The following is a 24,929-nucleotide window of genomic DNA, read 5'->3' as shown; positions in this document are numbered from 1 at the left end:
GTCTGTCATCCACCCCGTAACCTAGTTGATGTCCTGACCGACTCTTTCATATGCGATAGTTCTCAATTGAAAAATGTGCGTCATTAAATGTCACTTTGAAGAGATCTATAAAATACGAAAGAGGCGAGAGGAAATTTATCGCCTGTCGTCTTCGTGGCTTTTAAAACTTTGTGTTGTTGTTGTTGTTGTTGTGCAGACTGTGGAAGGCGCAGGAAGGGGTCCAGGTCTTCCAGCTAGTGCAGGGCTCAGTAATAGCTAGTTCCGCCATTTTTTTCTAACGACAGCGTTTTTTTGTCAGTCTCAGATCTTTCTCCATTACCTTCGGACGTTTCACAACTTCACATCCCGCTGTCAAGCGTATTTCAGACCATTATAAGCAAGAGTCTTCTTGTGTATCAAAGTCATCATAGGAGGAAGGGACAGCGTACACACACACGTGAGGCGTTCGTCATGTGTAGGCTACGTAGTTTCCTTATAGTACAGTATAAAGCTTAAAATGAAATTGCGTGTTTCGACTTTGTAAGAAGTCATCAGCAGGATTCAGTATAATTGCCTTAATGTGGTTGAATTTTTTAATTGATTTGTTTTATTTTAAATGTGATACTACGTGAGGTTTTGGGGGTAATACGTAACACAAACCACAGAAAATCTAAAACACTATTACAGGATACGACGTGCTTGACAACTTCAACTAAGATCATCACGAAAACACGAATAAAAAGAATTTAATGTAAAAAGTTTGATACCTTTCAGAAGTCAGCGTGTTTTTATAAAGCTCATTATGACGTAGAAGATACAGTTTCCTTTATAAGCTTTTCTCCACACTATATGACTGTTATGTGCCTCTGATAATAGGCTTTGTTTTGTTGTATGCAGATCAGTTCACTTCCTCGTGCGACTTTTTTCAGAACGCAAAGTTAAAGGACTGATGTTCTTAAGTAGAATTATCGGCAGTTCACGAAACATGATCATCTCGTGGAAAGGATCCGAAGCCAAGAGACAGATGACAGACTGATTGATGGGTAGGAGAAGCAGGGCAGGGAATGGGAAGGAAACAAGCTGTGTCCCTCAATCATGGAGACACTGAGGCTTAACACCAGGAAACGTGGACCGCCGCCTCCTAATGCCTGCAGTGGATCAAATATGTGCTTATTCTGTGCATCTGTGCCACTGAGCCAAAAGGCAGAAATCGCTCACAACACGGGAAATTAATGTCATTCCAGAAGAATTAGAGATTCCGCCAGTCATCGTGTGATACAGACGTGTGAAAGCTGTGGGAAATACGAAGACAGGTTGTAACAGATGTAACATGCAATGACGCTGGATTGGTTATGGAATTTTAATGTGTAACTTTTATAATATTTTAATATCGTTTATCAAATCTAAAACTTCTTGACGATGGTGAAGAGTCAATTGAATAAAAATTTACTTGGATATTATCCATCGTCTAGTAAATATAAAACGTAAAAAACGACGTTTCGGAGATGGGACTCTATCTATCCGGAGATAGGGATTAGCTCTATCTAGTGGGCCCAACTGTGTAGGAACCTGAAGACGGAGATAGAGTCCCATTTCCGAAACGTCGTTTTACGTTTTATATTTACTAGACGATGGATAATATCCAAGTAAATTTTTATTCATTTAATACTGTTGTTTAGGTCGTATCACACGTAACAAATTTATGCGAACTTCGTGGTTTTACAAAAAAAAATTTTTTTGAAAGGGACCCTTGAAGATAATGCCAAACAGGTCGAAACATGCAACACTCTGAATGGCGTACAGAACGTAGCTAATGAAGCTAATAATAGCTGGTAGATGGTGCATTGTGGTCGCACATGAAACTTCCTGTATACATAGTAGTCTACATTCTTTACTTTTTAAAATACGATTTCATTCTTCTCAATAATTCGTGAAAGGAAAAGTAGGTCTTCGTAATTATTCAGGTAGACAAAGAGACAGGCATTTGTTTTACATCGTAATGGATTTTAATTGCCACGTGGTGTGATAGTTTAGCTGATACAATCGAAGGATCGCTGGTTCCTTGTGGTACACGATTTCTGTGTATGCAGAATGTTAACCGCATCCACTGATTGGCAGTGATGCATTTTTTCATTGGCGTAGAAAGCTAATGCTGATCAACAGAATATAGAGCACGGTAGTAAGGGGTTAGGATAATACATCGTTTTAATGAAACTTTTTAAAAAATCTCTAAACATTCCATTAATGAATCTGGAGAAATGTGTAAAGTATTCTAAAACACAAGGGTACGTATAGTTTTGTCAGTATTACTAGGGGCAGAGGCCTAATGAAGAAGCTGATAGTTACTCCGCTAGTCAGGTAATGTTTGTTGTTGTTTTTTATACCTGAAGGTGTGTTGCTGTGTTCATAAAAATCCCACCACTGGTCTCTTTCCTAAATTCGATGGCTCCATTCTACACCTTCGTTAAGATAAACTTTTACATTATCCATAGTTAACGCTAGAATAAGTTTAGGTCTGGATTGTGTTAAAGTTTCTGTTACTTGTTGATTCATTTGGAATGAACCCATTTCATTGCTTATGATCTATTTCATGACGTTCGTTTTTCCGCCTACGTGTCAGGATTTTGACATATCCCCACCTTCTGCAGAGGATATGCCACTCTGACGGTGTAATTTCTTGAAAGTGTAAGTTTTAAGTTTCTGATTATCGTGTATTTTAATACGTAAAACTGTTCTTTCGGACTTTGTCCGTCATCTGAAGCACAAAATTATAAAACTACGTTTCGGAAGCTGGATTATGCTTCCATCTTCAGGTAGAAAATTGTGGAAGAAAACAGGAAGACTTTCTGGTGAGCTCTCACGCGGTCCCTGGCAGGTTTCTTCCTGCAATTTCTCTTTTAGTTGGTTCGTATATTCTCTTGAACACTTTGTTGTAGAATTTACTCAAGCGGTATAAGAGATGGTAAATGGCCTCTGTCGATGGTGTGACGTAATGTGCAAAATCATTCTCTTGAACTTTGTCTGTCGTAGGTTGTAACGCCATGTGGGCTTCTGCTCGTAGTGACATAAGGTAGCAAAGTATCGTAAACTAACTAACTAGACGGCTTACGGAACCCGAAGGTTCATCACCGAATTAACCAAAGCCCTCCACCGGACCCTGTCCTGGGCCAACAAAATCCAGTCTCCTTCAACTCCTATCTCCCATAGATCCCGCCTCAGATTATCCTCCCATCTACGTCTAGGTCTCCCCAGAGGTCTCTTCCCCTCAGGCTTCCCAACCAATACCCGGTGCACACCTCTTGCCCCATCCATGCGCGCTACATGCCCCGCCAATCTCATTCTTCTGGATTTAATCACCCTGACAGCGTAACATGTTCGTTAAACCCGTGGCAGCATTGAACTGCTGTTCCGTTCTTTGTCCAAGATTGTACTGACGCATAAACAGAATCGAGTCTTTCATGACGCCGCCACGCCGTGTAACCACAGTAGGGCGAGTACTTTCAATTTGCACGCCTCGTAAACCAGCGTTTAATTCAAGAACTGGTCTCGAGCCTGTAACATAGGCTTCCTGACAACTGGAATCGTATTCCAGATCATTCGATTTTGGAATTGTTATGTTCAAAGCTGCGGTTAGGTCGTTCTTACATTATCCGGCCAACATTGAAGATTTAACTGCAGTACTGGTCTAGCGGTTAGAACGCTGGCCTTGTAATCCTGGGGTCTCGGGTTCGATTCCCGGCGGTGCCCGAATTTATAACTTGTGTTGGGCAAGGCCGTGGTCTAGGCAACACGGAGTTTTCCTCCGTGGCATCCCAACAATTACTCCATTCACACTCACACAGAAGAAGGCAATGGCAAACCACTTCTGGATCATCTGCCAAGAACGTATATGAACAGGTCCCAGTCCGAGAAAAGGATGGAAGGATCCTGTTCATATGGACCTGTCGTCACACAGAACACTAAATAAATCCTGGCATACGTGATCGGGAATAAGGTAATAGACCCTGATAAATTTCGCTCATGTATATTCCTTCTTAAATAACTAATCACCTGCATGATCTGGGCCTTTCACGGCGACTGAGTAAAATAAATTCTTCTCGGGCTACCAGCCGCGTCAGGTTTAAAGGCGAAAAACCGACGTTTCGATAACTATCTTCGTCCTCGACCTCAGAATACCTTTGGAGGAGGATGCGGCTGGTAGCCCGAGAAGAATTTAACATACATACAAGTAACTGGCAATAATAAAAAGAGCCTTTGACACAAAGTTTTGTCAGCAATCAGATTCAGACACGGCGCCTACAAATTTGAATGCCAGCGAACAACAAATCACTCAAACGGAGAAGTAAAACGTTCCCTCAAACTTCCAGCCTAACCAGTAGCACAAACAATGCACTGATAATGCGGATAATAATATTGACGAGAGTTTTTTTTTCTCATTAACAAAAGTGATTCAACTGCATATACTTTACAAACAGATATTAACTACAGATTTTATTCCGAATGCCAAAATCAGCGTATGTCGGTATGAATTATACACGTGCATTTTGAAAGACAGTTGAATAATATGCAAGTGCACAGTTTTACAGGGTGTCTGGTCGAATGTGTCCATGACTTAGGCTTAAACATGCCGATTCCACTACTCAAAGTAACAACATATGTCATCTCATCAGTGCTGGTCTGCGCTGGCCAACTTGTTCAATATGGATGTCCAAGAGGAATTCATTTCTCGCCTTCGTTTTGCCATGGAACCTGGTTACATGTCTCGGGAAGTCGTTGGCATTCGTTATTTTTTTTTTTAAAATCAAGCAGACATGTTTGTGTCTGCCATTAACACAAAACTGGCACAAATCATCGTAATTACTGGAATGCGGATAAAATCCACGTGAGACAAAGACAAGGAAATTAGCAATGACTGGAATTATGACGCTTACTGAGAAGTTCTGAGCTACAATGTACATGTAAGATTGTTAAAGAAATTCCTTTTTGTCAAAGTGAATCTCTCTTTCTTGCCTATAATATGAACGTAATCATGCTGTGTGATGTTTTTGATACCAAGCGTCTGTGGATAGGTGGCTCTGTCGTGAATATTGACCACTTAATTATGCTGCTAGGTGGCTCTGCTAGTAACACAGCGTAATTATGCACCAGATTATGGCAGAATTTGGTGCGCGTATGTTATATAAATAGAGGAGACGTAAGCCGACAGAATCATCGGGCAAATGTGAATGAAATTCAGAACCCTTAGCGACCTGGTCGGTGACGGGAAGTCACTAAATTTGGTGGAAAAAATGCAGCCAGCGGCACCGAGTGCAATGTCCGACCTATGACCTGTGCCTTCAACTTGTATTGCCTCGGCAAGGACCCGTCTGTGGTGCGTTGGGATCAAACACCCTTTCGCGGCTCAACCAATTGTAGGCGCTGCTATGGGTCTTCGATGGTAGCGCAATCTCAAGGCGTCATAAGTCAGAAGACACGACCGCAAACAGTCACAAACGACTGTGAAAGCGTCGATGTTGGACTCTGAAATGTAAATCGGCAGCCGATCGTAGGTTTGAGAACATTCATCGAATGGCACAGACTGATCCATCTACCTCAGCTCGGAGTAAGTGTTGACGGTTTTACCAGAAGCGACGTATAACATCCTCGCCGAAATTTGGAGAAAGCGAATTAATGAACTTAAGTGTACCACAAAGAAGAATTTAGCCGTCGGGTAAATAGTGAAAATTGTAGTCATCTTCCAATTAAAATGTCAGAAATACGATGCACCATTACAACGAATGAAAAATTGGATTCTTAACATGTTATTTCTTTCTTTCGTCGTAAAATGTGCCTTGGCAACGCCGTCGGGGAAAAAAGACGAAAGAATTTGGTTCATTGAAAGAGTTCTTGAATTGGCCTCCTGAAGCCGTAAGGGTTGTCCATTTGTTGGGCAAGCTGTGGGACTGGTCTGACTGAGCATTGCCATTCCAATACGGAAACAAAATACCGTTTGCTACATTTCAAATTTTGGTATCTATAAAATCTTCTGGCGTTATACGAGATTCTTTCAGCAGTTTGTATAATTTTACGGGATACACAATAAGATATCTCCGGCACTTGATAGTCTACTGTAGACCACCATGCCTGAAGCCCAACAGATCGTGAGTCAGCTGAACATAGTTATTGTATCAAGTTATTTTCCATTGGCAGTGTTATTATTAGCTTATGTTATGCCTTTCTTTTCCAAGTACCTTCTTAGTAAGAGCACTGCTGTCAGAAATTTTACATGTAGCGTCTCCTTTCCGTGTCTCATGCTAAATCTAGATTACGTGGAACCTAATTTCAATATCGCAAGAATGCGTCGTCATAGATGCGTTAATTAAAGACGACAGTCATTTGTCGGCACTGGATGGAATTGAGCTGTTAGCTTTACGCTCCAGCCGTCTTACCCGCGTAGAAACAACTATCACATGAAACAACACTTAGTGTAATGCTTATGTACTCTACATTGCATTCAGTCACCGCGAACGCTTCAAGTGTTTCGTTACAAATTAAATTTAGTAAATCATAGTCTTTGATATATTTTAAATATGACTTTGATATGCGGAGAAATATTTAATTGTTTAATCACTACTTAAATCAACGTCTCTCCAGTGCCATTTCTTACGCAAAGTCCGTACATCCTTTGGACTCTTTCAAATGAGTTTCAGTAATTTGGTACAAGACTAAATTAAAAATGAATCCTCTAAATATAAATGACATTTGGTGTTTTGTGGGATGTGGCACTGAGTACTCTGGTAGAAGTTTACCAGCGTTTCACAGGTACTTGTCTCCATTATCAGGGCCCTGATGATGGAGCAGAAGATCCAGAAGACAACCATATTCTTGTTATTAATTTCCTTGTGAATGCAGTTTAGATTTGTTACGGATTCCAATGATTGATTAGTCATCTTATAACGATTTCGACCAGTGATGTAATTCTGACACAAAAATGTCTTGATATTAGTTGACAGTAATGTTTTTGGCCAATGTTGGCCTTGTGAACTTCTAGGTACATACCACAATTTCGGAAGAATATTAGCCTCCACTTTCAGCATTGAAGATGAAGGCCGTGTGTTCCTCCAAAACGTTAGTTCAACCCAGAAGGCCAACATAGACATTTCCACTATAGTGTTCTCGGCCCTTTATCCCGATTGTGGTGCCGTCCGGCCGGGGGTGTTTGATGGATGATATTCGGAGGGTTGTTGTTGGCGTCCACCTGTGACCCTTCACGTAGAAGGTCTTGTCCGAGGCGGCCAGCGGTTCTTACCAAGCCTTGGTTTTCCCTCCTGCTGAGGCCACCATTATATCCACAGGAAAGAGACGCTTCTTAGGTGAGAAGCCAGTAGAACCAAAAAGAAAACACTTGTTTCTGTAATATATAAACTGGGTGGTTGTAAAAGAGGGTAGGGTATATTGCTTTATTCATGGCCATCTACAGGTAAATGGGCGAAGGACAACACAGTATCCAATTGGGCAAGTCATTGCCAATAAGCAGCCCACTTGGAAAGACAGAAGTCTTCCAAAGACTGGCGACGTTGCCAGATATTGCTTGTCGAAGATCCCGTTGAGGAACCGAAACTCCGTCGATGGACCGAGGTAGTCTAGGAGCAGTCTCTGGACCTGTCTTCAGCGTAGAAGTACGGGTGATTCGAACCACTTTTCTGAGACAATTCTTTACAATTGAATTTTGAAAAATAATTATAATATTACGTCAACATGGAAAGAGTCAGTTGTCCCCGTTCACAAAACTGAGTGCAGTAACTTCCGAGGTAGAAGAATAATTTGGCGTAATACGAGATCAATATCAGCCACAACGGCGGAACCTAATTGTAAGAAACAAATCATTTGAAAATGTTTAAAAAATTTAAATATCTGGGAACGATAATATCGAACAGAAATGTGGTCAACGATGATGAGTAGAATACATTTGGGGAACAATTGTTTCTATTCAATTCGAAAAATGTCATCATCTCGTTTAATATCCAAAACACAGAAAATCGCGATATACAAAACAATAATTTTGTTTGCTGTCTTGTATGGTTGTGAAACATGGTTTCTTACTTTGAAGGAAGAACGTAGATTACAAGTGTTTGAAAACAGAGTGGTCGTGAGGATATCTGGACCTAGGAGGGATGAAATAAGTGGGGGGAATTTAGAGTTCTGCAATTCATGTTTCGACACACAAGTGTCATCTTCAGGTCTCACACTTGTCATTGCATTTACTGACTGCAATACATAATATTACACGGATTTTACGTAGGATCTTCCAGATACTTCCATTGTTACATTTGCTTTCTCGTTCTTAATGATGTGTGTTATTTACAAATGATTGGTTGTATTTTATTGTTAAACATTCTAATCGTTGCTGTTAAAATTAATTAACCATTTGCCTTTAATCTTTAAGTTTAACAGTAAATCACTGTCAATATATTTTGGAAATGAAGTAGTTTAAATAATCAATGTGAAAATTGAATCCATTTTGAAAAGGGGGAGTGAAGGGTGAAGTGAAATGGTCAAAGTCTCTTGTTTAAAGGTAACAGTAATTTGTGTCGTAGATAACTGGAAAGAAATACCAGAAATTTTGTTATTATTATATTCAAATATAATCCAGTGCCCGGAGTTAAATGTCACATCCAAGAAGGGAAAAATTAATGAACAGAAATCATTGCTAATTTAATGTCATACACAACGCGCAGGCTGCAATATCCGGTTAAACGATGCGCATTAAGAAGGCTCTTGAAAACGTAATTTTCTGCTATTTTATCTTGCGTCGTCCTCGTAGGACAACTCTTTGGTCCCATAAAATTCCCGAATCTGTCCTTCCCTTTGAGAAAGAGTAAATTACCAGTTTCGAAACCGAAACTCTTTTAGCCAGAGTCCCGCTGACATCGAGATTTCTTTAGATAGTACACACACGAGAAATGAAAACTAGGTCGTAGGACTGAGGAGAAAGGATGACGTAGACCGTTACTTAGCAACAGGCTTTAATCTCTGGTTCTCTTATATCATGTTATGGTCTTCTATAAATCGATTATCGCCGTAACATCTCGGATTGAATCCAGTTTCAGTGGAAGGGAGCGGACATTGGTTAAGTCCTGGCAGAGTGCAGCTGTTTCATAGACAGACGCCCGTATGATAACTGACTGATTTGGGGTTGTTCTCACGGCTTAGTGCGAGAGCTGGTCGATCAACTCGAGTTTTGGATCGATTTAACATGCCAACGGCCCTTTTAATCTGACTTCCTGTGGGACATTTTCAACGAAGGGGTCTGGAAAGCTTCCACCGATGTTTTGTGGTGCACTATTGAACGGGTGGTCGCAGTGTTACAAAGTTACTTAGTTCTGAACTAGTAGGAGTTTATTGACGTTTCAGAGGTGTTTGCTGCCTCCATCATCAGGGCGATAATCACCCTGATGATGGAGGTTGCACTGCGCTACAACCCAGAAGACGGTCATCGTCGTATTCGCTGCCGTAAAAATCTAAAATATCAAGAATTTTTTTTTATTTTGTACGCGAAGCCTGTTATGCAGGAACTATCAGGTTATTATAAACTATTGATTTGTACTTATATATGGTTTTTTTAACGATGATGTCAGTATCTTGGACTTCGAATTGTAGCGGATAACGTAAATCTTCCCGCATTTACCTGCAGGGATCGAGGGTGAGCCGGGATAACATGGGACCGCCTGGATTTGAAGGAGGAGAGCTAATATCTCTCTCGGTCGCCACTTTAGACAGATCCTAGACTCGAATTTTTGGGTTGGCTTCTCTGATCATTTCACTGTTTTTTTCATTGTCTCACACACGTCATGAGTTCTGACGATTCAAAAGGTTTTGTTCGACGTATTGAAGGGAGACTGCCGAGAAGAGGAAACCAGCGCCATTGACCCTCGCGGAGCGATGTTGCCGGAAATATCGGCTTCCTTCTGCTCACATCATAGTCCATTAGCAGATCACATGTGATGATTAATGGAAAAATGACAGAGTGTGTATTGAGACGAATTGAGTCACCGTTTTCTAGTCCGGGGGGGGGGGGGGGGGGGGGCAGCCACCAAATCAGTATTTATTTCATTTAAGTTTTCGTGAGACTGTCACTGGTTTAAAAAAAAGATGCTGTGAAGCGTACAGTTGTTTTTTTAGATTTCAATAAAGACGTTCTTGCTAGTAACTGAATCCCTGCAGCAGAGATCTTCAGAATAAGATGGTCTTTCAGCTGGTCAACAAATTACCCCATCTTCAATGGGATCCGAATTCTATCGCCATGTTCATAAGTCAGCCTTCGGTCCCCATTCGTAGCGATACACGTGTTCCGTTGGAGTCGCAGCTGTTCGACCGATATAAAAAAAAATATATTTGGGGCGGAATTACCAGAATTTGATTGGACTTGTACACACTGCGAGATTAATTCGTCCATTTCGATTTCTACCAAAATGTGTGTAAAACGACTAATAACGCCAACGTAGATCCTCCAGTTTGCTCGAGCTGAACACATTCTATAAAGGTTTTGCTCCTTAAATAATTCCCCAAACGTCAAACCAATAACTTGCGCTAGGCAACGTGTACTGTAGCGTCTGTTGTTTAAGTGACAGCTCAAGATTTAACACGTCAAAAAGATTTGTAAGCCGTCAGTGGTTTAACTTGATGTTAAACGTGTGTAATACAGCAGAATTACAGTTTATTTAGTATAAGCACAATTGAAAGTGGCTTTTCCTGGAAACTGTTAATTGAAATGCAAATTCTTATATCACAAACGGACTCAAAGCTGTTCAAGCCTGTTTTTGTACAATACACGTCGCACATGATGGACTGACTCCAGCCTGAAGATACTCCCATTATCGTCTCTTCTTTACTTGAACAGATTGGATTCTTTCTAGACAGGCACCTTTCATGTTTTTTTTAATTTCGAAGATTGCTTCTTAAGGGGAGAACTTGCACACTTCACAAATGAATTGAGCGGGGGAAAAGAATATTTTAAGGCGCACCGAAGTTCACTGGACGAACCGACGAGGCAGAGGAGATTCTGTTAAATAATTATAACGACGCAGCTTTCTGGAAGGTGAAATGACGATAATCCGATATAACGCTTATGTTCATCTCAGGATTTGAACCTGGGTTGGAGTTGTGTCAATAGATAATGAAGATTTTCGTTATTAAAACCGCGAAAAGTCTCAGAAGAAAGTCTCTGGACCAAAATTTAAACTCAGAACATTCAAAATACGAAAAGAGAGCTATAACCATTGAACGGTGAATTTCGGTTTTCGGTTTAGATATAGAAACTTTTCCAAGGCATTAAAAGAGTCTGCCTGCATCTGTGAATGTGATGTGATCTGTTGTTTTAGAGGCAATAACAGCGTGTTTAAGTATTGTTTGATGAAATTTGTCTTTTAGAGGCGAATCTTTTTCAGAACACACACAAGATTTACTGTCTAAAGTTAAACGTGTGTCTGTTCTGAAGCGCAGTGTCCGATATGTCACGAAATAGGTTATTGAAAGGCCTGAACATGACCCCGTAGTATTACGTACTTTTACAAAGCGCTGTTAACATGCGTACAAACGCGTGTGAATTCATTATGTCGGCTCTCCGATATGGACACGCTTCGTGGCAGGACGTCAGAACCACTTCTGATTTCTAGGCCCTGAGATGCTGCTTGTTAATGTAATATGTTGAGCGCGTGTGTGTGATACGGGCAGACTACTTTAAGCGGCACTGAATTAATCATGTACCCCATTCAGCCACAGTGTTTACCCCACCATAAGAGCCTGCTGGGATTCTATTGTACTTCTTTTCCCAATACGAGCCAACTAAAACTTGTAGCGAACAATTCGTCATCAGAAATGGTTGAATGAACAGAAAGGTCGATTATTTGTGGGCGTGTGACGTCATATATTGGTAATGCCAAGAGATGACAGTGTGTCACGTGCGATGTTCCCCTTAATTGGACACGGCCGTTTCCCCCTGGTCCTGCAACAGATATCAGAAAAACCAGTTCCGCCTGATTAACTGCAAAATCGAATTCTCCCCTCATCATGATACCGTCTTTGGCCCCGAGGCCAGCAATTGATTCTAATTCATAGCCGTTCTGCACTTTGGCGTTCACAATTTGCGTCCTTATCTGTTTCTTCCTTCGGAAATATTTAACGAACGTTCGATACTGATCTCAACACCACAAACGCCTGTTCATTGGAATGCAGGCGGAACTGGAGACATTTTGCCGTCTGCCAGTGGCAGAAGGACGAACGAGACTCAGTGTCTCCTCAAAACTGAATTTTCCGTGATCTTTGTTCTGTCGAATGCTGTTGAAGACGTTGAGGTCTGTATTTTCTTTATTCAATTGGTGAGCGGGGAATATTTGGACATGAGAACGAAGAGGTAACGAAGGGATGTAAGAAATTGCATAACGACGCGTTTAATTTGTCACAAAATATTTTAGGGACATCGAATCGTGGGAGACGTGAAAAATGTGTGCCAAGTTTGAGTCTGAAAAGCTAAAGGGAGAAGCCAGCTTGGAAGACCTAGAAGTAGATGGAAGGTTAGTGTTTAAAGAATCTTAAAGGTGGACTCAGCCGGATCAGGGCAGGGTTCAGTGGTGGGCTTTTGTGAACACGGTAATGAATCTTCGTGTTCCATAAAGGAAAGGTTGTTTAGTAAGCGACCATCAGCTTTCAAGAAATAATCCGCTCTATGAAGCTAGCTACACTCGTTTAGGCTACAAGCTTCGCCATGGCTGCCTTCTGCCTCCATCATCAGTGCGGAATTTACCAAGCTTATAACAGAAAGTTTAGCAGTGTCTGTGGAAATCGCCTTCTGTTTAGGCCGCCTAGCTTTACGCGGCAGCTCCGCGTATTTGGAGTAGGGCTTATGCATGTCAGTGGATAATTTACGCTTCGTGTATTGTTTCCAACGAACGTTGTAGAAGACATTCAATGAATAGTTTATTCTTGAGACTTGGAATGTAAATAGAGGTATTCTGTGATAGGGAGAGTAACACGTAAAAGGCTTAGTTTGTAGGATGAAATAGGATATATCGCCTCGCCCAGCGTGTTACCTGTCCGGCGTTTTTATAAATAACATACGTTCGTTGGAAATTGTTAGTTGTACGTCGTGCGTTTCGGGAAGTCATATATATTAGGCGGCCGTGACGTTTCAGGTACTTTCCTTGGAACGATTTAAGCACACATTCTCGTGTTAAGCATCCCTCGTGCATCTTTATATGAGAAAGGTTTAGGCCTACCTCTCTGAAAATTTGGTGTGGGTGATTACGGGTCGGATGTTGTCCTTGATGAAGGCAGTATTGCGAAACATGCCTCTGCCACTCAAATAAATTTTCCTCCTGTCATGGAACCTGAAGTTTAACCCTGTTTCTTAGAGCCCGTAACCGGTGTTATCCTGAGCCAGATAATCCATTTCACTTCTCGCCTCATTTCCATTTTAATATTATCCTCTTATCTACGTTTAGGTATTCCTTGCAGACTTCGCAGCCAAAATTGTGTGTGCATTTATTTACCCCATGCGTGCAATATGCTCTTAATCCCAAATTTGGAGCAGAGTTTCTAATTTTTTTTCTAAAACTGATTCCGGTGTGTTCACTTGTCTTGGCAAAACGTGTCGCTTGTAGCGTATGAGATTCTCGGATTCTGCTGCTCCATACGTTGCAGAGAGAAGAATCTAGGGCAGGGGTTCTCAGCTCTTTTCGCTGGCGTACAACTAATTCTAATTTAACAAATTAAATGTACCACTAACGAAATGCGCTCAGGGAAAACATATTTATGTTAATATTATCTTTTTATTTTATTACTTAGTTCGCGTACCACCAGTGGTACGCGTACCATAGGTTGATAAACGGCGGTCTAGGGGATTCTTTCTTTATACACGATAAGCATGCTCTTCTATAGTTCGTTTCTTTTCTTTTGAAGCTTGGGTTTTGATGTGACGTAACAGCCGATTGCAATAGCGAGTGAAGACAGACTTTTTAGCGGAAGCCTTCACGAGAGGATTTCAGTATTACCAAATTTTTACCTTTTACCAAACGAGCCTGGCTCGATCCACCTCACTCGGCTGTAAACGACAGGCTTAGCGACACTTGTTTTTTTTTTCGGTTCTGTACCACGTGACCTCACAAAAACCAATAGAGTCGCCCCCCCCCCCCCCCCCCCCCTTCACTCCTCCGACCTGTTGCGCCGCGTTCCTTTGGTTGGTTTCCACCCAAGTCGCACGAGAAAAGGAATCTGCTGTGTCGGATGCTGGTGTTCGGGAATTGAGAGGACAAAGGCGTACCACAGCACCACCTCACATTTCTGTGTTAGAATTTCCTTAGGATGACTGAGGAAGACCACCGAAACAGATCATGGAGAATGTATTGTTTTAGGCTTGGTGACAGTGAACCCGTTCATCTTATTTTCTACCAGTCTATTTAAATTCACCCGCTCATCGTAATATTCACTAGTTCACACCATGTTTTTCACTAATGGTCTCTTATCTCCACATTGTGTGACGAGTGTGCTTTGTACTGGGAAGTGGCCAACTGTTATTTTATTTTTTATTTAGTGTTCTGTCTGACGACAGGTCCATATGAACAGGATCCTTCCATCCTTTTCTCGGACTGGGACCTGTTCATATACGTTCTTGGCAGATGATCCAGAAGTGGTTTGCCATTGCCTTCTTCTGTGTGTGTTGGGATGCCACGGAGAAACCGGGGAAGCCCCCGGAGGAAAACTCCGTGTTGCCTAGACCACGGCCTTGCCCAGCACAAGTTATAAATTCGGGCACCGCCGGGAATCGAACCCGAGACCCCAGGATTACAAGGCCAGCGTTCTAACCGCCAGACCACCTCATCTTATTATTATTTAGTGTTCTGTCTGACGACAGGTCCATATGAACAGGATCCTTCCATCCTTTTCTCGGACTGGGACCTGTTCATATACGTTCTTGGCAGATGATCCAGAAGTGGTTTGCCATTGCCTTCTTCTGTGTGTGAATGGAGTAATTGTTGGGATGCCACGGAGGAAAACTCCGTGTTGCCTAGACCACGGCCTTGCCCAACACAAGTTATAAATTCGGGCACCGCCGGGAATCGAACCCGAGACCCCAGGATTACAAGGCCAGAGAAACCCTGGGGGTTGCCGATCGCCATATTTTGTTGCGGTTGAGTTCTGGAGTGGAGTGTTTGTTGTAGAGGTCAGGGTAATTTATTCAGATGTCTTGGTCCGCGTTTGCTAGTAAGCTACTTTCTCATGCTGGTTAATGCATTTCACAGCAAATGATGGAAGATCGCTGTCGAAAGAACCTAAACCAAAACGTGTTGTCGGAAGTTAAGTTGAAGCCATAAGTCGTAGTAAAGTAACATCGGAATGCTATTTAATTAAAGAGAGTGGTTTTACTGTAATTAGCGGAGTTCGGAGTTTAACGTACAGCTCCATACATTAAACATTACTGTAGTTATTACTCTGATGTTAAATTGGCTTGAATTGACAGCTCACAAGAACATCGAACCGACGTTTATACAAATTACTGATTACAGGCCTATCAGTAATTAACAGAAAGGAATATCTGTCCCTTTAATTGCAAGTATATTTTATTATATCAAGTCGCAACTAGATGTGAGCCTAAATGAGTCCGAGAAATCCACAACCTTACATGTAACGCGAAGATTTGTTGCGGTGTTGATGAGAGTCCGCCGCCAGTCTCTGCCCTAAGCCAGGATGAATCTGGTCCACAATCACACACCCAGTGCGTGCTGCATGCCCCGCCCACCTCATTCCTTTTGATTTCATCATTCGAATATTTAATCAGTTCAAAATGTTAATCTGCTCTCTTCCCAGTCTTATTACAAAATATCCCCTGACACACTCGGTGTGTGGAGCCCCTAAACGTGACAGACCACGTTTGACACCCACACAAAACATCATTTGTTTAGATGTTAGACCAGAAAATAATTAAACTGTCTTGTGGTCGAAGTAGCATCTTTGGAGTTTAATTTTCTCCTAACTTCTTTTGTGAATGAGTTTTAGGATGTCGTATTTTCAAAGGCTTTATGATCTACCTTATATGATGATTATGTCATGCAACAGATTAGCGCCGTCAGCGTAGACCATCAGTTGGTGAGCTCCACTCCGTCTCCTTTGCTCTCTTATTCATCGCTAATGAAATCAATCTGTGATGACATTTTTCATTCAGAATAGAAAATGCATCAGTCAAATGTTTAGCTTTCTGTGCATTTGAATTATCGTTTCTAATATCAAATTCGTAAGAAGGGAAAAATACAGCGTGAGCGAACGGCTTAGTGGAACGGTCCATTTGCGGAATTCGCTTTGATGAGCCTGTGTGTGTGCGGACCAGCTGATTGATCGTCTCAAATCGCGTGTCTATAAGGTAATAAATTCCTAATCGACATTAATATTGGCTCTCGTAATGTTTGAGCCACTGCAGAAAAGCTGACTGTTGCTATAGAAACGAAATTTGTCAGGGGCAGAGGGCCTGGTGCCCATTCCTGCAACAAGTTTGTAATGCATGTACGTAACGAATGCATTTCTGGGGACTGTGTGTTTTAACTTCGTTCTGAGTCTAATAACACTCCTTACAAACATGCAATTGTTCACAATCTCTCCAAAATGTCTTGAATGTGTTAAACACCTTTAGAAAAATTAAGAACATGAAGTTCTGGTGTTGGTCTACAAATTTAATTCATCTGTACTCTTTAATGAAACATCATTTCCGTATTTTGCGAGTGGTTAGAACCTCTGCTGCGTTGTAGTCGGGAAGTCTCGGGTTCAGATCTCCGCTAGGAAACAGCTGTATTGATCGAGATTTGTTCTGATTTTCCGCAGTTCCTCCAGGAAAATACAGACATTTATCTGGTAGTTTCATTGGACCAGCAACACCAAAATTAAGTTCACCGTGAATCTTTAGCGTATACCTCGAAGGAATTGTAATTTGTGAGGTGAAAAACATTTGTAGGATACAGGGTTGGATTACCCAGGACTTGTAATTGCAGTCCCATCTCTCTTGCGATGGACGTTACCTAAGAGATCACAAGAGGAACATGACAACGATGCAGCAGAACCGGAGTTGAAACCCGGAAGGTAACGAGCCTGCCTTGTTATTACCAGCGCTGTCAAGCTAAGGGTTGATGTCCTGCAGTGCTGAAATCCAAATATAGAGGCCACCACCCGCGGCCCTGCTGCGTGAGACGCCTGGTCTCTCCGGGCTTTCGCCTTTCTTCGGCGTGTCCTACGTGCTGAAGCTGCAATCTGTTGTGCACTTCCTGTGACCTCATTTCCGGTGCTATTTTGCAACGTAGCACGTGCAGAATGGTCGTAATCCAGTCTCCCAGACTATACTTACACCCAATTGCACGATGTTTGAGAGGCGAGGCAAATAACACCCCCCACCAATCATCCTGTCGTTCGTGTGACACTCACGCTGTACTACCTGTTCTAAAGACATTGAGTTAGCAGTGAAATTTATTTTATTTTTGCCGTTTTGACACTACTTCTTTAAGAAAATAACGGGAAAACGTGTTAACATCTCAGCACACATCGCGCAAAATGTTTGTTTCTCCTTAGTCATTCCAAGATGCCGCCGTACCAACTTTCTAAAGACATTTTCCTAGAAAGAGTAAGTAAATTTTATTACAGGAGACACGAAGGTAAAATACCTTATTCTGAATGGTAGAGGTCGCGCAAGAAATGCTGTCACCTGCGCGAAGGACTGATTTTGGTCTCATGAGATAGACCCGTCCGAAGCACGCGCTCGAGGGGTGCCAGCTTCAGTTGGTTTGTAGCTCAAGCTTTGTTTAGTTCGGTGCGTCACCGCAGCTGAGGCTGTGCGACCCCCACTACTACCGAACTCCCCTCTCTCGGCTTACGCACCGCGCGTTTAGGAGCCACGACTGCTCGCGCGACCTCTACCTGCCTCTGGGCCAAACTTAGAATGACCACTGTGATTTGTGTTGCAGAACAAATGTGATGTGGCGACACTTGTGGAGCGGTATCTGGGGTCCTTGTACCCAAACTTCCCAAGAGTCCGTCCCATTCTGGTGCGACAAGCTCGTGACCTTCTGGTTTGCACCTTCCACGGCAACCTGGCTCGTTTCGAGTGCGAGTTCTGTGTCCCGGCGTCTCAGCTCCTGCGTGAGGTCAGGGACATCGCCGACCGAAAGGTAAGTGCGTTATGTTCATAAGCAGAAGTATGATCGGAGTTTGCGCCGGTGTGATGATGGAGGCAGCAGGCACCTCTGAAACGTCGGTAAGCTTCTGGCAGACGACACCCTGGGGCAATAAATGTAGAGTTTTGCGTCAATTAATGGTTTTATGCTTCCTTGATGAAAGTGGTCTTTCTTAAGTGACTGGGTGTTACGAAACACGCGGAATAAACCCAGTAAACACGACGAATTCCATCTTGCATTCCCGGCTCTTGTCTATAATAATTTTTCCGCCTTCAATAAATGCATGACTGATGAGTTTAGAGATAATAATTATGTCAAAACGTATCTGAAAGTTTGACTGCTCGTGCTGTATTAATATAAAGGAAAGAAAATTATCAATGCAGCTGTAATGGTTGCAATGTTCCTTACATGCATATAAAGGTAAATCGCAGAATATGTTTTGTTTTTTTCCATTTATATATGTAGGCTTCACTGCAAGACTGACTTCAAGCTGAATGTTCTACTGTTGAAGTTCACGCTTCAGTTGCTGATCTGAAAATCTAAAATTCGACCCACTAGCTATCACAACATAATTGTTCCGTCCTGCTGTACCGAATCTGTATGCAGACTTTAACCAAAGTCTTAATAATTTCTGTGAATGCATTTGTATTTTAACGTGACCCAGGATCGGACGTAATAGTTTGTTTTAATTGTCGTACTGAATATCGAAATGAAGGGGCAGCAAGATTTGTCTCCGGGCTTACACTCACTTGAAGATGAGGATCAAGTTTTCACCAGTCCCTTGGTCATTACAAATTATTCCGCAGTGCGTCGTTGTAACTTTTAATTTTCCTGGGGCTACAGTCGTGATATGAACAAGTTTGAACAAAATCATGCACCGTTCAGAAGCATGAGCCTCGTAATAACTGAAATGTATTCGGTGCATTAATGATACATGAGCGGGGATCATTTTGATATTCAAAGGATTCTTCAGTGTACTCCATTAGGTGTGGTCATGCTCTGGGCAGTCGCTGGCGACCGTCGTGTCCACTGGACCGGACCTGGCTTGGTAATTATACGATTAGAAAAATTGTCGACCGCTCGCTTACATGCCCTGCGCAGTTTTAAATACCAGTCTTCATCTGACATACTCGTTATTACCATGTGATATAAACGATAACTCTGAACCCTTCATATTGTCTGGTGTGGTGTTTTAAAGGTAATTTTATTCAATAACGGACAGGACTACCATCCACTAAAGGAAGGCCTCAGGCGCCTGTCTCCGGTAAATCGGTATTCATGACTTCGTGTTCAGTGTAACTTTTGTTCCTTCATTCCCATTTGTCCCGCGTTTTACCTCTCTTGGAGGTTTATGATTGATCTATTTTTTGGACATTGGTGGAACTCCTTGCATGAGTGATCAGCCCTATCTGCAAGGCTTCTACCTATGCAAACACAGAAAGACGCGGACAAACATCGATGCCCTGAGTGGGACTCGAACCCACGGTCGCAATGGACAGGCGCACGAGGTCTATGCCTCAGACCGCGTGGCCGTAGTGTTCAGTGTAACTAAGATTTAATATAGAATAATTCGACGAAGTTGCTGTTAAATGTAGATGAAATTCATTTCTAATTCTAATTATGTTCTAGTAACAATTTGAATAATTCATACCCCGTTCCTGTGGCTCCCTGATTGTTAGTGTGTGATTGCTTTTTGGACAAGACTGTGTCGACTGTAGAGGTTACACGGAAGTGTGAGATTTAATGTTTTCAGGACGGCTAGTACGAAGGTGACTGCCTTCTTTCTGGGTTGTTGTGTCTTGAAGTCTGGCAGAAGTATGCCGGCTATTTGGAGGTTTTTCTGCCTCCATCATCAGCGTGGTGAGTAATCATGAAAGAAGCGAGGACCTGTGAAACGTCGTAAAGCTCCTGCCAGGATACACGACGCTACGACTAAGAAGAAGACTGCCATCTTCAGATTCAGCGCCGTGAGAAACTCAGATGTTTTTGTCCTTTGGGGAGAAACACCGTTTGGACTTGCAGGAAGATAAATCATGTCTGCCTTTAGAACCGATAATGTTATTTGACTAACTGAATGTGACTGTACAGCCAGTTTATTGGCGAGTCAGAGAAGGCAATTAGTGAAGTAACGTGCAGGATTAAGGGAGGAAACTCAGAAAATCCTTCATCAGTGCGTTAGTCTGCACACCGTCGCTGGGTAAACGTGTGGGAGGAAATGTTTAGTTGAGGTTTGCCCACCCGACACTGAAGTGCAGAAGAATTGCGTGTTCACTTGTTAGCAGCTCAGAGTTTGCTGATGTCCACGTGAAGACGGCAAAGGTCTCCGCCGGGCGTTGCTAAGCATCTCTGGTTTCATTGAGGCAGATACAGCTTCACTAAGCTTTTGCGGAAGTTTAGACAGACGCTAGACGCAAACAATGTGTTTAACATGACGCAAATGGAAGAAGTCATTTAGAGTGGGTACTGGGGGCGCAGGCCAAATCAGTTATCATGAATTGCTGAAATCAAAAACTCGCGCACCTCCCGTGTCGAACTAGGAGGGCCTCCGTCCCGATTGGAAAAGGCAGTGACGAGCAACGCTGGGCCCTGTGTACAGTTCCCGTAGCACAGAGACAGAAAATCTGGCTTCGGCGATGGAGTAACGTTGGGACAGAAGGGAAACTCCTCACCTCGAGTTTGGCGCGGCTGATGCCGGAGGGGTGAGATGGCTGTCGCCGGATGGATATTCCTGCCTGAATCACACGTTTCAATCTTTTTCCAAGGTCTGAACACCACGCGCCTTTGTCTCTTAGCAGTGGCGTTGGACGCGAAGTGTCGTGGTTCTGTGGCTTTGTTATCCGTTCTGCCAAATAGTTATTTTTGCTCATGATTTTTTTTTTCCTGGTCTGGATTTATTTTGTGTCTCAGCGGAACATGAGATTGCACATGTGTTGTTATACATCCATGGAACAGACGTATTGATAAGCTGACAGGTGCTCATCTAATCCGGAAACTCCACGCCTTTTACGGAATTCGAAAGTTTTATTATCGTGTTGATAAGATGGTTCCTATTGGTAGGTCGTTCTAAGAATCAGTCCCAGTCCGACTTCATGTGTAATATTTCGTAGTTGTGGCCGCTTATAACTTCATCTTGAGATTTCATTGAAATTAATGCACTTTACTGTGATTTGTGGCATTTTTCCTTCTTGAACTATTTCGTGCATCGTAATGTCGATGAGCGTAGCCCCGGGTAGGCAGTCCTGAATAGAATCCTTTTGTGAACATGTTAATACACCTTTGGGTACCATAAAAGCCGAAGAATATTTTGAACAGCTGAGCAACTGTTATGCACTAAGTACCTGCACGATGGTTCAACCGACCGACTGCCCTCTTTGCTGGTGATGAGTCAACTGGTGACCGAGGTAACAAGGTTTGTGTCAAAGGGTTACTCTTCCCGAAAATTGAACTTTTCTGGAGCGCTCCAACGTCTTCATTCCAGTAATATATTCAGACACAAGTAGAAGAAACTTCTTTTGTGTTTTTTGTGTTTGTAGGAGGCAGGCCTGTGTCCTTTTGGCTAAGTCTTTTTCTATGAGATCCGTTTTAATGTGATCCAAACACTTGTGCATCTTTTCGTTTTGATAAATCTAATTTTTTTTTAGTGAACGTCGGTTTTAAGTGTCAATCCGTCACGAACTTCGGACGAAATAAGGAATAAATGTATTCTGTCGTTTGTGTGGTTTCAGCGAACTCTGACCCTTAAATTAGTGGGCCATAGCTCTCCCGAGCATAACCATTATTCTTGTATTGTTCGCCGTGAAAGGCTAAACCAAGACGCGAACACAAACGCACGGTTTTCCAAGAAGCTGTAATTGTTATCGTTCTGAGAAACAAAAAGTCGTAATACTTTTTTTAGCGCGGAGGTCTCATTTTATTTGTATTTAATCGCCGTAGCAAACACAAGGCCCTCTTTTGTCGGAACACAGCGTCTCACTTGCCAGGGTTTCCTTTCTCCAGCTGCGACTCGAAAAGTTTGTGGGGAGGCGACCAAGTTCGTAATATCGGTTTTGACTAGACTTTGTCTTCGTCGGGAAGGGCCCTCGAACTTCGGCGTCTCAGCACAGTCTGGGTCATGCACTTACCATTGTGGAAAGCGCTAAGACGCCTTATGAAACAGACTTTTCCTCACGTAAACAATAACACCTATGGATTTGCATGTTTTAATGCCAATATTTTCAGCTCCAGTACTTGATACAGTATTGTTAAACGTCTGACACACGTCACGGATTCCAGTGATGTTACTCACTTTTGAATGTTTCCACGTGGGAGAGTCACAGAGCAAAATAAATTGTTCACGGTATCCAAACTTGGCGTATAATTACCCCCCCCCCCCCACGCACCTCCGGAAAATTCGTCGGGCTCTTCCTGTGAGTGAATCATCATGAGCGGTGATAATTACACCCGGGCCCACGCATTTCCGCATCCAAGACGCCGTATTAATTGTTACATTCATGGTCATCAAACATCCGGGATAGCGATGTTTTCTGCAGGATATGCGCCATCTTAGAATGAAATTATTTAATGAGTGAAGTTTGCCAGTCTCTGAATTTGAAATCTGCGTCGCAATTTGGTATCCAAAATGTAATGGAGATTAGATTCAGTCGTGCTATAAATATTCTGTGTCTTTGTAGGTTAGTCAAGATTTATAGTTATTAATTCCTACTGTCCTCTATGTGCAGGTCGAACCATTAACCTTCTCTTAACTGCATGGAGTTCAGTCGTTGTTGAGAAATTAACGATGAAGAAATTTCACGTCATGTATGGAAGCGAGAACAAAATCGTTGATTATTATTTAAGTAACCAAGCACCTCTGAAACGTCGGTAAACTTCTGCCAGACTACGCGGCGCAAGAACTCAGAAGACAGTCATCTTCATCGAAACTCGGGTTCAGAAATTTTTATAAGAATCCACGCGCTTGCCAAACTAACCAATTTTCAATAACCAATTCTGATGTTTAATGTTGACATTTTCTTTTCTGTGTGTTACTGAAACTTACGTTTCCCGTTTTACAGAGCTGTAGCCGATACAAATTCTTTGAGAAACTGATGGTTGCTAAGTTAGTCAAGAAACTTTACGGACTTTTTCGGAAGGTTCATTATCGTGTTTACTGGGCCGTACCCTGATACTTAAATTTTGTTAAATTCGGTTTACAATATGCGTGCAGAGCGGAAAATGTAATGTTGTGGAACGTATTTCCTGAGTGAAAGTTCGCCTGAGTTTCCCGAGACAGGAATTCAGCGCTGACTGCTGACAGCCTTAAAGGTGCATTTCTAGACGTGTGTTGTTGGGACCTGATTCTGATTGGTGAAGGAAATTTGTGGTGGGTGCTTTGAGGGGGCCCAAATCTTTCTTTCATTTCTTGTCATATACGACCAGGAAAGTAAAAGATTCAATGTGTGTCTTTATTTGCTGTCAGATTGTAGAGTGAATAATGGAAAGGATATGGAAGGAAACTGTCGTAGCCTAATTTAATGTATCAGCTGGCATTTGCTTGGAGGGAAATCGTGAAAGCTCCCTGTCAGGATGGCGGCGGTCTTCGGGCTGGGATCTGAAGTCGTAGTCCCCGGAATACGAAGCTGTGACGTTCAGCGACGGGCTGTTTTGAGTACGGCGGTGAACATCGACTTCCATAGAATTATTTGCTTTTCCAGACGGAAGCTGCTCCATGGAGTCGGTCAGTGAATGCCGTGATTTCGTATGGCCACCTTCAGTGGACGTCGACATATGCCAAAACAAAATATTCGTGCGAGATGTTTTTGAAGTTTTATGTTCTGATATCTGAATCCCTCCCAATGTGACCATTTGTGTTGGTCTTTACTCAAATTTGGGAATGACAATAGTGCGGAAATGCCAACCGAGTCCCGGCTCGCCCAAACACGCCCTGCGCCATGTTTAATCCTCTTTTCACTTCTGACTGTTTTCTAAATCCCATCATTCTGTGCGCGGAAAATGTGAGACACCTGAATGTCCTTTCATCCTCGCACACCTACAAACTTTCTCTGATCTCTGCATGCTCCTAACATTCCAGACCTGTTCAGCCCTATCCGACTTTTAATAAAAGGAGTTAAACCACCGGTGCCTTTACAAAACTCGTGACGGTGTTTACGAGCCGAGCCGCCTTTTCTACGTCAAATATATCATTCGCTAAACGAGGTTAAAGTTGCCCTCATATTTTGGCATTGTCTCGGTAATAAGAGAAAATACACGTCCGTCAGCATTATAGCTGAATTGTGTTGCTGATTGATTTGAAATTTACAGAGATCGGAGTTCACATTTCTTCTCAGGTCGCACGAACCGGAATTCTGAGCAAGCGAATATCAGTAAAAGCTGCATGACTTGCCTAGTTGCTTACTTTTGTGTAACGTCTGTTATGAGCCCAATAAAGATGGCTATTAATCAGGTTGTTGTGTGTTATCAGCAGGAATGATTGCCTCTTAACGGCGGTCAACTGTCCACGTTCTTGTCTCAGACCCAGACAGTGGAGCGGCTTGCAATGTGCTACAGACTTACAAACGGAACATGTCGTTTGGTCGTTCTTTAATAAATCATTGATAAATACCGAATTTACGAATCTGTTACAATAATTCATGGATGTATATTCTTGGTGGTCGCTGTCGGTGGACTAGTAGTTAGCGTTCTGTCCTCTGAACCCCCAAGGTTCGCGGGTGCAAACCCGGTCGATGTATTTATTATTCTGCGTATTATGAGTACGGTGCGCCCATTTTA

General features: G+C 42.4%; 1 protein-coding gene across 3 annotated transcripts in view; it reads left to right on the top strand.

Annotated features, from left to right (window-relative positions):
* Window positions 1-24,929, top strand: part of LOC110831512 (puratrophin-1) — a 370,795-nt gene that overhangs the window by 94,301 nt on the left and 251,565 nt on the right. For all 3 annotated transcript variants that reach the window (XM_087347486.1, XM_087347487.1, XM_022067614.2), the window contains one exon: window positions 17,955-18,158. In XM_087347486.1, the coding sequence (XP_087203612.1) occupies window positions 17,955-18,158 (204 nt within the window). The remainder of the gene's footprint in view (window positions 1-17,954; window positions 18,159-24,929) is intronic.

The sequence above is a fragment of the Zootermopsis nevadensis genome, unplaced genomic scaffold (assembly GCF_977971745.1).
Source record: "Zootermopsis nevadensis isolate Lab colony 2312 unplaced genomic scaffold, Znev_1.0 Znev_ptg000011l, whole genome shotgun sequence".
Taxonomy (NCBI): domain Eukaryota; kingdom Metazoa; phylum Arthropoda; class Insecta; order Blattodea; family Termopsidae; genus Zootermopsis; species Zootermopsis nevadensis.
This window is presented reverse-complemented; position numbering and strand designations above follow the sequence as displayed.